This window comes from Fonticula alba, assembly GCF_000388065.1.
Source record: "Fonticula alba strain ATCC 38817 unplaced genomic scaffold supercont2.6, whole genome shotgun sequence".
Classification (NCBI taxonomy): Eukaryota; order Rotosphaerida; family Fonticulaceae; genus Fonticula; species Fonticula alba.
Genome location: NW_009242976.1, coordinates 2,345,192 through 2,355,344, shown reverse-complemented (window position 1 = coordinate 2,355,344; position 10,153 = coordinate 2,345,192). Strand labels below are relative to the sequence as shown.

Below are 10,153 nucleotides of genomic sequence, written 5' to 3'. Positions count from 1 at the left end.
CACCCCGGATCGGCAGCTGACCCTCCCGCGACACAGCTACCGCGGCGGCTTCCGCGCCGCGGGCAGCTTCAACTCCCGAGACGATGATGAAGGCGACTTTGACGACTTCTTCGAGGGCGGCTTCGACGATGGTGATGGCGATGGCGACGAGGAGGGCGACCGGCCATACCGCCGGCCCCCTCGCCGCCGGGATCCCAACATGCAGAACCCCCACTTCAACTGGGACGGCAAGCCGACCTCGACGGCGCCGGCCCCGCGAAGCAGTGGCCCCCGCGCGCCGACCGGCCTTTTCACCCCGCCCACCGCCGGGGGACGCCCGCGCACCAGTCAGCCCCCCCGGCAGGATGGCCTGCCGGCGGTCCCCCAGCGCGGGAGCGCTCGCTCCGGGGCCGAGCCCCCGGCCACGGCCTCCCCCGCCACCGTCGAGGCCGCGCTGGTCAACAGCAGCCGCTTGACCTCCTTCGTCGTGGGCTCCACTCGCAAGGTGGGCTCCTTCTCCGGGCTCTTTGGGACCGGCTCGGGCGACGACTCGGCGGACGCCCCCGGCTCCGACCGCCTGAACCGGTCTTCGCCCGGCGACGAGTCCGACGACGACTTGACCATCGGCGATGGCGGCGCCGGTGTCCCCATCAACCCGGCCACCTTCCACCTGTTCCGGTATGCGCCCTTCTCCCTGCAAAAGGGCCGGACCCTGGACGTCACCCGGTCGCGGTATGTGGAAAAGGGCCGCACGCAGAACCCCTTCAGCCGGTATCGCGTGTCGTCGAGCTCGCTGGAGCGGCCGGACGCCCTGCGTGTGCTCTTCACCACGGCCGCCGGCTCCAGTGCCCAGACCACCACCGCCCAGAAGACCCAGTACATCAACAGCATCAGTGCGTGGGCCTCGGCGGGAGACACGTCCTGTCTCTCTCTCTCTCTCTCTCTCTTTCTCTCTCTCTTTCTCTTTTTGTCCCTTTCTCTTTTTGTCCCTTTCTCTCCCTTTTTCTCTTTCTCTCCCTCCCCCTCTCTCCCCCTCTCTCCCCCTCTCTCTCCCTGTCCTGCTCCTCCCTTGGTAGCCCAGCTGACCGGTTGCTCTCTCGCCGCCTTTCTCGATTCCCCCTCCGCCCGAGCAGTGGAATTCTGCTCGGCCCAGGTCAATCCCAACTTCTCACACTACATCTTCGAGGACATCGAGCGGTACATCGTCAGCCTGCTGGTGGAGCATCCCTACTTCACGGAGGAGCCGCACCCCGATGACAGTGAGGCCAAGACCCCGGCCGGCAAGCGAGTTCTCCAGATGATCGCCAATGTCAAGCACATGCGCGAGCTCTTCGAGGATGCCATGCTGGATGTGCCCAGCGACCGGCCGTGGATCATTGCCACCACCTTCAAGGAGAACAACCTCCTGATCACCAAGTACCCGCCCGGTATGTGGCGGATGCCTGGCCTTTGCGATTGGCGCGGCGCCCTCTTCCCCCGGGCTAACTTTTCCCTGTCTGTCCCCTCCCCCTCCCCCCGACATAGCGGTCCTCGTCCGCCTGGCCTCCTTCCATGGGTATAAGCTGCTCAATGATCAGGGTGCGTGGTGAAGCCCGGCCGCCGCTCGCTGCCTCGCCCGCTGCCCGGGCGTGGACTGACACCCCTCGCACTCCCTCCCTCTCGCAATTCTCCCCCCCCCCCTTCCCTCCCTCCCTCCCCTCCGACAGGCCTCTGCCTGGACACCTTCACCTCCATGCTGGACCACTACTACATCAAGTATGTCATGCCCTACGTCGAGGACTCCGACGGGGAGGAGTATGCCCTGCTCAAGCCCAAGGAGCTGGACATCCACTCGCCCACGTACCTGCCGCGGCCGGCGGTGGTCACCATCATGGGGCATGTGGACCATGGCAAGACCACCCTGCTGGACTCGCTGCGCTCCGGGTCCGTGGCCGCCGGCGAAGCTGGCGGCATCACCCAGCATATCGGCGCCTTCTCCGGTGCGTGTGATGCTCTTCCTCTCCCCCCCCCCCCCCCCTCCCCCTCCCCCGGTGGTGGCCTTCTGCCTTGCTCTCCGGCCGCGTGCTGACCCTGCCGCTCTCTCTTCGCTCCCCGTGGTCGGCCCTCCGCCGCGTGCTCTCCATCATCCCCCACACGCGCCAACACGCGCATGCAGTTCCCCTGCCCACTGGCGAGAGGGTCACCTTCATCGACACGCCCGGTCACGCGGCCTTCTCGAACATGCGCTCGCGCGGTGCCTCGGTTACCGACATTGTGGTGCTGGTGGTGGCCGCCGATGACGGTGTCCTCCGGCAAACGGTCGAGGCCATCAACCACGCGCAGAATGCCCGCGGTGCGTGTCGACCCGTGCTCTCCCCCCGCCGCCGCCCCTCCTCCCTTGTCCCCGCTCCCCAAGTCTAACCCTTGCCATGCTGCGCCACCGCCACCACCACCGCCACCACCACCGCCACCACCACCGCCACCACCACCACCACCACCAGTCCCCATCATCGTGGCCATCAACAAGTGCGACCGGCCGGACGCCAATCCGGACCAGATCCGCCAGCAGCTCCTGTCGCATGGCATCCAGACCGAGGAGTATGGCGGCGACATCCAAAGCTGCGAGGTGTCGGCCCTGCGCCGGGAGGGGCTGGACCGGCTGCTGGACGCCATCAACACCCAGGCCATGATGATGGACCTGCGCGCGGAGCAGGACGGCCCGGTGGAGGGCATCGTCCTGGAAAGCCGGTATGACCGCGGCCGCGGCCTGGTGGCCACGGTGCTGGTGAAGTCCGGGCTCCTGCGCATCGGGTCCTGCCTGGTGGCCGGAGCCGGCTGGGGCCGAGTGCGCGAGCTCTCCAACGAGCATGGCGTCGTCCTGTCCAATGACCCGAACTTCACCTTCATCCCGCCCGGCATGCCGGTCGAGGTGTCCGGCTGGCGGGAGCTCCCGCACGCCGGTGACATCGTCAATGAGGCCCCCTCGGAGCAGGCTGCCCGGGCCATTCATGAAGCCCTCAACCGCACGGGCTACGAGTCTGGCATGACGGAGATGACGCGCGAGGCGGCCCTGGCCGCCGAGACCGCCGCCGCCCTGGCCCGCGAGAAGGAGGAGCACGACCGCGAGAAGCGCCGGCGCAACCGCCACCGCGCTGCAGTCCGGGACAAGCTCGACGACATGTGCGTGCTTTTTGCGCCCGGGGGTGGGGGGGGGGGGGGGGTGCCATGCGCGCATGTGGCCTCTTTCTTTCTTCTTTTTTGCCCGCTTCCCTCCCCTCGTGCGGTGTCTCCATGCCTCCGGCCGCTGGATGACCCGTGCACGCATGCAGTCGCACCAACGAGCTGACCTCCTCCCCGCTCCCGCCCGCCCGCCCGCCCGCCCGCCCGCCCGCCCGCCCGCCCGCCCGCCCGCTCGCGCAGTACCAACATGATGGAGCAGGGCCCGGAGGAAGCTGGCCCGCGGCACTTCAATGTGATCATCCGCGGCGATGTCCAGGGCACTGTCGAGGCCCTGGCCGAGCTGCTGCCGGTGCTGAAGAACGACCAGCTGCACTTGAAGGTGCTGGATCAGACGGTCGGCGAGATCCGCTCGTCGGACATCTACCAGGCCGCCACGACCAAGTGTACGTGTCCCCCGGCGGGCAGCAGCGCGCCATCTCCCCCCTCCCTGCGCATGCCTGCGCGCCCGTGCATTCGCGCGCGCGCGCGCGCACACACACACACAAGCCCATCTTGTGCATGCCGCCATCGTGACTGACCCACGCCCCGATCGACTCGCGCGCGCGCACACACACAGCCCACATCGTGGCCTTCAACATCCCCGTCTCCAAGACCGCCCAGCAGGAGGCCAAGCTGGCCGGCGTCCGGATCTTCGACTCGCGGGTGGTGTACCACCTGCTGGAGGAGCTGCGCGAGACCATGAGCCATTCCCTGGAGCCCGAGGAGTATGAGGAGGAGCAGGGCGAGGCCATGGTGCAGCAGCTGTTCGTCACGCACCTCGGCAAGCGCCCGGTCACGGTCATCGGCTGTAAGCTGGCCACCGGCCGCATGACGCGCGACTCGCGCGTCCGGGTGTACCGCGGCAAGGAGCTCATCCACGAGGGCGGCATCCTGTCGCTGCGGCACCTGAAGGACGACGTGAAGACCGTGGCCAATGGCCAGGAGTTCGGCCTGACCCTGCGCCAGGACACGGAGTTCGAGCTGCAGCCCGGGGATCGCGTGGTGGCGCACACCATCTCCACCCGCGCGCCGAAGTTCATCACCTCCGAGGAGGCCATCGCCAGCCTGTGAGCCCAGGCCGGGCGCGCATGGCGCCGAGCGCCGTCGGGCGCGCGCGCGCGCGCGCTGCCCGGAGAAAAGCCAGCCGACGTGTGCGCGGCTGGGGCGAAGAGAAAAGGTGCCACCTCGTGTGGTCACGCGCGCGCGCGCGCGCGCGCGGCCGCGCCAGTCCGTGCCCCTGTACCATCTCATCCCGTTGCACGGCCGGGGCCATGGTCGCGCGCGCGCGCGCCCTTCCCCTCCTCCATCCCTGCTCCTCTCTGGCTTGCTCTCCCTCTCCCTCTCCCTCTCCCTCTCTCCCTCTCTCTCTCTCTCCTTGCCGTCCGCCCGCGCCGCATCTCGCGCGTGCGTGTGCGTACAAACAATAGACACACCCTCTCCAGAGAGCCCCGCCGCCGGTGGGGCGCCTCCTGCGCCGGCGCGCCTTCCCGAGCGCCCTCCCACCCCCCTCCCCTGGGCACGGGGCACGGCGGTCTGCCGGCTGTCGTGCGACACGCCCGCGCGCGCGCGCGCGCGGGGGGGCGATAGGCCGGGTCGGGGCAGAGGGGCCTGCGCGAAACACCCTGCCCCGCCCCCCGGGGCCCCGGAGGAGGCCAAACGCCCCGTTGGCAGGCGGCATGGTGCCCGGGCCGGGGGCCACCATCCCGCCGGGCCTGTGCGCTGGCACCTGCGGGCGATTGTGGGCTGGCCGCGCGGGGCTCCGGGGGCAAGATATGCGCCGGTCGCCGGCCGCCGTGCGCGCACTGTGCGCGCGTTGTCCGGGGGAAGCGCGGGGACGGCCGGGAGCAGGCGCGCAGGCCGGCGCCGAGGGGGCATCCGGGGCCCGGGCGCGAGCTCGTGCCTGCGTCCCCGGCGTCCGATCGCGGCCGGGGTGGGCTGGGCGGCTGCTCCCCCCCCCCCCCCCTGGCGCGTGCGCGCACGCGCGTATGTGCGTATAGGTGGGGACGGGTGGCCTCCCTCCGCCCGCCTGCCCGTGGCGCGGAGGGAGGCTCTTGCCTGGACGGGCTGCACCCCCGGGGGCGCGGCCAGGCCATCGCCACCGCGGCTGCCGGGGCCGGCGGCGGGATCCACGCGGCCGGGCCCGGCTCGGCCGCCTCCTGTCTCCTGGGCGATACACCGGTGCCAAGCCCGAGCCCGGGCCCGGGCCAAGGTGCGCGGGTGGCTTCTTCGCCGGCGGGCCGGCTGCCAGTCGGGACCGGCCACCGGGTGGCCGGCCGGCCACCGCCGGCCACCTCGAAACCGCCGACCGCCGGCCAGGCCCGCACTGAACCCGGCGCCAGGCCGGCGCCAGGCCGGCGCCAGGCCGGTGGGCGTTTGGCCCGGCCCGGGCCCCGGCCCGGCCTATTTAAGCCCCCTCGCCTCGACACAAGGGCAAGGGTCCTGCTTCATCCAAGACAAACGTCCTCCCGCCGCCTGACCCGCCCCTCGTCCTGCACCCTGCGCCGCTCGTGTCTCCTGCCACGCCGCGCCTCGCCGTCCGCTCGCCGTCCCCCGCCCTCCCTCCCTCTCGGCCTGCCCTTTTCCCTCCCGACCACCAACACCATGGGTCCCCTCGCCATGTCGGTTCGTCGCGCCGGTACGTTGTCCCTGCCGTGGCCGCCGGCCGCCGGCCCATCACCGCCCCCCGGCGCTGCCCTCTGTCCCGGGGCCCTGCTGCCAGTGCTCGGCGGGGCGCCGTCCGGCCTGGCAGCCTGCTCTCGCTCGCTCGCTCGCTCGCTCGCTCACACACGCACACATGCACGCACGCGGTCGCGCCATCGCACGATCACGCATCGCCGGACCGGGGGTCGGCTCGGCCGCCTCGTGCGACCCCTCGCCCCCCCATCGACACGCGCATCCCCCCGGCCTCGGCTCCGACGCAGCCGCTCTGGTCCTCCTGGCTGTCTGCCTGCTGCGCACGGCGGCCGCCCTGGAATTCAGCGCCGGCGGGATCTCCATCTCCTTCGGGGAGAACACGGCCGAGCGCAAGCGCCGCGGCTGCAGCCCGGAGGCCCAGCGCGCCCGGAATGAGCTGATGTCCTCGCCGGCGTGCGATGGGACCTTCGGGGCCAATGGCTCCGGGGGCCTCGGGGCCGCCCTCAAGGCCACGGACATGGCCCGCGCCTGCAGCAAGCCCTGCACCCTGGCCCAGTACGACACCTGGAACTGCCAGGTGGCCAGTGGCATGATCCCCCGGGCCACCTGCGCCGCCTACATGACCACCCTGCGTGGCGGGTGCTCGGTGCTGGATCACAACTCCTTCGGGGCCCAGGTCCCGACCGCCACGCAGGCGGCCCAGGCCGGCGGCGGCCCCTTCGATTGCAATGCCGCGGCTCCGGGTACCCGGGCCGGGCGCAACTCCGCCCTCCTGGTGGCCGGCGCCGCCAGCGTGGCCGCCCTGCTGGTGTCGCTGCTGTGAGCCCCGGCGCATGTGTGCGCACGTCCCCCATTCGAGAAGAAGCCCCCCTGCCCATCAGCGCGTGTGTGTGCGGGCCTCTGTTTTTGTTCGGCTTGTATGTTTCCCCCCTCCGCCGCGCTCGGCTCCTCACGCGGAGGGACGAGCGGGTGGCCCCTTTTGGCAGCTATGTCTCTTTCCAATATGTTACCTTCGGTCCTTTTTTTTCCGCCGAGAGTGTTTGCTGGTATCGTGTGTGTGTAAGTATGTGTGCGGAGGGCTGTGCTGGCTCGGCGCGCGCACCGGACGACAGGGGGGGGAGCGAGGAAGGAGGGGAGCGGGGGACGGGGAAAGGCAGACATCAAGCCCTTCGCCTGTGCGTGCGTAGCCGATGTGGGGGCGGGGGGGGGGGGGAGAGAGGGGAGGAGGAGGAGGAGTAACAGGCATGACAGGGACAGGGACAAACAGCAGCAGCAGCAGCAGCAGCAGCAGCAGCAGCAGCAGCAGCAGCAGCAGCAGCAGCAGCAATGGACAGCCGACAAAGCAAGCCCATCCGACACATGTGCGCCCTGGCGCCACAGAGTGCACCCACCTCGGCCGGAAGGGAACGAAGGGGCACACGGAGGACACCCACATCGCGGGGGACAGCGAGAGAGGGGCAGACACACTCGACAAGCCGCTCGCAAGAAAAAAAAAAAAAAAAAAAAAAGGCGGCTGGGGGAGGGGGCGCGAACGAGACACCAGCATCGGCACCACGAAGGTGGCACCCGGCGCAGAGCCAGTCAGACGAGGAGCTCGCGTGGGAACCCCCCGCCCCGCAGCGGAGCGCGATGCCAACCACCCCGAGGGGGCCATACCGCCCCCGCCCCGCCGAGAGCAGCACACACACACACACACAGGCCCCCGCCCCCCCCTCGGCCGCCGCGCCCGACACACGCGCCAGGGCCCGCACACGGGAGCCTCACGGAAGAGAGCGACGCGACAAAATCGAGCCGCATACACGCCCGCACACCGCCACAGGGCGGGAGAGGGAAGGCAAATTATAGTTGTATTGTTGGAGGGGGGGGGGGGGAAGGGCAGCGCACGCGCACAAGGGGGATGCGCGCAAGTGCAAAGGGGGAGAGGGGGAGGAGCCGCGGGCGCGAACCCGGGCGGGGACGCACACACATCCCCACATGCGGCACACAAGGGGAGAGAGGAGGAGACGCGGGAGGAGGCACCCATGCACAGGTGCATGCAAAACCAGGCACACCGATCGAGGGAGGGATGGGGGGGGGGGGCGGGGGAGCGCGCGGGAGGAGAAGGCACCAAAGAGGACCGGGACCGAGAGCGAGAGCGGGAGACGGAGAGACACGGGGGGGGGGGGGAGACCCCCACGCGCCTGGCACCCCATGACCCACCCTCACCCTCCCCCCCTCCCTCCCCGGGCCCCGAAGAGAGAAGCGTTCACACCGCGGCGCACGCCCCCCCCCCCCCCCCCCGGGGGGGGGGGGGGGGGGGGAGGAGAAAAAAGAGGGAAAGCGACGAAGGCGAAACACGCCCTCCCGGCCCCTTCTCCTCTCGCCCCACCACCCCCCCTGTTCGCCTCGCCCCTCAGTTGATGGCGCCGTAGCCGCTGCCGCCAGCCAGCGAAGTGCTGGACAGGCCACCGGCGGCGGTCGACCCATCGCCGGACATGTAGTACGGGTCGGCGGTCTCCGACGAGTAGACCAGCGGCTCGGACTCATCGGCCACCTTGTACATGTCATGCTCGTCGGCACCGGAGTAGGCGCCGGCGCCCGGGGCGGCGGCATTCGGGTCGCCGGAGTAGGGGCTGGCACCGGCCAGGGCCGAGGCGTCGAGGGCCGCGCGCAGCTGGGCCGCCTCCTCCGAGGCATTGGTCGGGGCGCTCTGGAGCAGGGCCGCACCGGCAGCCGGGCCGGCCTCCAGGTCGTCGGCGTTGTTGCCACCGGCACCGCCGGAGCCGGAGCCACTGCCACCCGTGGCGGCATCGCCATTGCCCTCGGCATCCGGGGCATTCATGCTGTTCTCGCAGGTGACGCCGCTGATGACACGCGGGGCGCTCTTGGCATCCGAGGTCCAGGTGTAGGCCAGGCCGGAGCAGAGGATGGTCACGAACCCGGCCACCGCCAGCAGGTCCTCCGGCCAGACGAGGCGCTCCATGCCGGTCATCAGGGAAATGGACCAGACAACCACCACCTGGAAGGAGGCGGTCAGCACCGCACGACGATCGGACCCCAGCGACTCGGAGGCCTGCAGCCCGAACAGGTCATACCCGCCGACGGCCAGCGACAGGCCGATACCCGACGCCCAGAGCCGGGGGATGGAGAAGTACCGCTTGACCTCGTCGCCGAACTGGCCCCAGGTCGGGCCGAAGGGCACCAGGCACCAGATGATCTGCAGGGTGGTGGCCATGAGCATGGACACGACACCCTCCCAGAAGACGATGAACCCCTTGTTGACATGCTGCCCGCGCAGGGTGGAGATGTCCACCAGGCGCTCCTCGACGATGAACTGCCCGGCGTAGCAAAGCTGCGACAGCAGGGCCAGCAGCGCGCCGATCACCTCCTCCAGGGCATTGGAATCGGCACTGGCGAAGATGTACTGGCGCATGATGACCACCGAGGCACCGGTCAGCATGACCACGGTCGAGATCCACTGGCGGTTGTTCAGCCGGAAGCCCTGGAAGAAGTACATGGAGAAGAGCCCGCAGAAGACCACCAGGGTACCCTTCATCATTTCGGTGGTCGAGGCGGCCGCCAGGGTCAGGGCGAAGATGATGAACAGCTCGGCGAACACATCGAACAGGGAGGCCGCCACGGCCGAGGGGATGATGTCGGCCATCGGGGGAGGCGGCCGGTAGCGCTCGCCCTCGCGCGGGCGGTGGCGGAAGAACCGCAGGAAGAACACGCAGGACAGCTGGCCGAGGCCCATCTGGAAGAGCTGGATGAAGGGCTGGTGGAAGTGCACCGGGGTCAAGTCCTCCGGGGTGGAGCCGGAGCCGGAGCCGGGGGTGGAGCCGGAGCCGGGGGTGGAGCCGGGGGCCGAGCCAGAGCCGGGGGTGGAGCCGGGGGTGGAGCCAGAGCCGGGGGCCGAGCCAGAGCCGGGGGCCGAGGCAGACCCGGAGGCGGCGGCCATGGCAGCGACCGAGCCGTGGACGGAGACCCGGCGGGCGCCAGACGACGCGACCTGGGTGTAGATGCTCTTGCTGATGGACGCGCGGGCGGCCTCATCGCTGTAGACGACGGTCGGGCGGACGCGGACCATCTGCGGCATGTAGGCCGGGTGGACGGCGGCCGCGGCGGCCGCGGCCGACACCGAAGCCTCGTACTGCTTGTACTCGGCGGTGGCCGGGGCGACGGCCACCACGGCCGCCTCGGAGAACCAGCCGTGGAAGCTGTTGCCCTGGGACTCGCTGCCGTCGGTGATGTGGCAGTTCTCCACGCAGGTCTCATCCTGCACCTTGAGCAGGAGGGTCATGCCGGAGCCGCAGGCCACCAGCAGCACCACGACCACGATCTTGTAGAGGAGGTCGCGCCATTG

General features: G+C 70.4%; 3 protein-coding genes across 3 annotated transcripts in view; 2 read left to right on the top strand and 1 right to left on the bottom strand.

The window, feature by feature from the left end:
* The window catches only part of H696_04169 (hypothetical protein), a gene marked incomplete at its 5' end in the record, with an annotated part of 7,113 nt that extends 2,718 nt beyond the window's left edge, over positions 1 to 4,395 (top strand). Inside the window, 8 exons of the mRNA XM_009498050.1 lie at positions 37 to 872; positions 1,113 to 1,406; positions 1,504 to 1,557; positions 1,686 to 1,958; positions 2,135 to 2,311; positions 2,460 to 3,138; positions 3,379 to 3,581; positions 3,755 to 4,395. Coding sequence (XP_009496325.1) covers positions 37 to 872; positions 1,113 to 1,406; positions 1,504 to 1,557; positions 1,686 to 1,958; positions 2,135 to 2,311; positions 2,460 to 3,138; positions 3,379 to 3,581; positions 3,755 to 4,248 — 3,010 coding nt within the window. The 3' untranslated portion in view covers positions 4,249 to 4,395. The remainder of the gene's footprint in view (positions 1 to 36; positions 873 to 1,112; positions 1,407 to 1,503; positions 1,558 to 1,685; positions 1,959 to 2,134; positions 2,312 to 2,459; positions 3,139 to 3,378; positions 3,582 to 3,754) is intronic.
* Positions 4,396 to 5,727: 1,332 nt separating this feature from the next.
* H696_04168 (hypothetical protein) lies at positions 5,728 to 6,830 on the top strand. Its single transcript, XM_009498049.1, has 2 exons — positions 5,728 to 5,812; positions 6,099 to 6,830. Exons 1-2 carry the CDS (start codon positions 5,779 to 5,781, stop codon positions 6,632 to 6,634), a joined length of 570 nt encoding a protein of 189 aa, XP_009496324.1. The 5' UTR covers positions 5,728 to 5,778; the 3' UTR covers positions 6,635 to 6,830.
* Positions 6,831 to 8,203: 1,373 nt separating this feature from the next.
* Positions 8,204 to 10,153, bottom strand: part of H696_04167 (hypothetical protein) — a gene marked incomplete at both ends in the record, with an annotated part of 2,515 nt that continues 565 nt past the window's right edge. The window contains one exon of the mRNA XM_009498048.1: positions 8,204 to 10,129. Within this exon, the coding sequence (XP_009496323.1) occupies positions 8,204 to 10,129 (1,926 nt within the window). The remainder of the gene's footprint in view (positions 10,130 to 10,153) is intronic.

Excerpts from the sequence above, each read along its gene's own strand:
- H696_04168 (XM_009498049.1), top strand. The coding sequence starts at position 5,779 with ATGGGTCCCCTCGCCATGTCGGTTCGTCGCGCCG. Across the intron at positions 5,813-6,098 it reads CATGTCGGTTCGTCGCGCCG|CCGCTCTGGTCCTCCTGGCT; the intron begins GTACGTTGTCCC and ends GCTCCGACGCAG.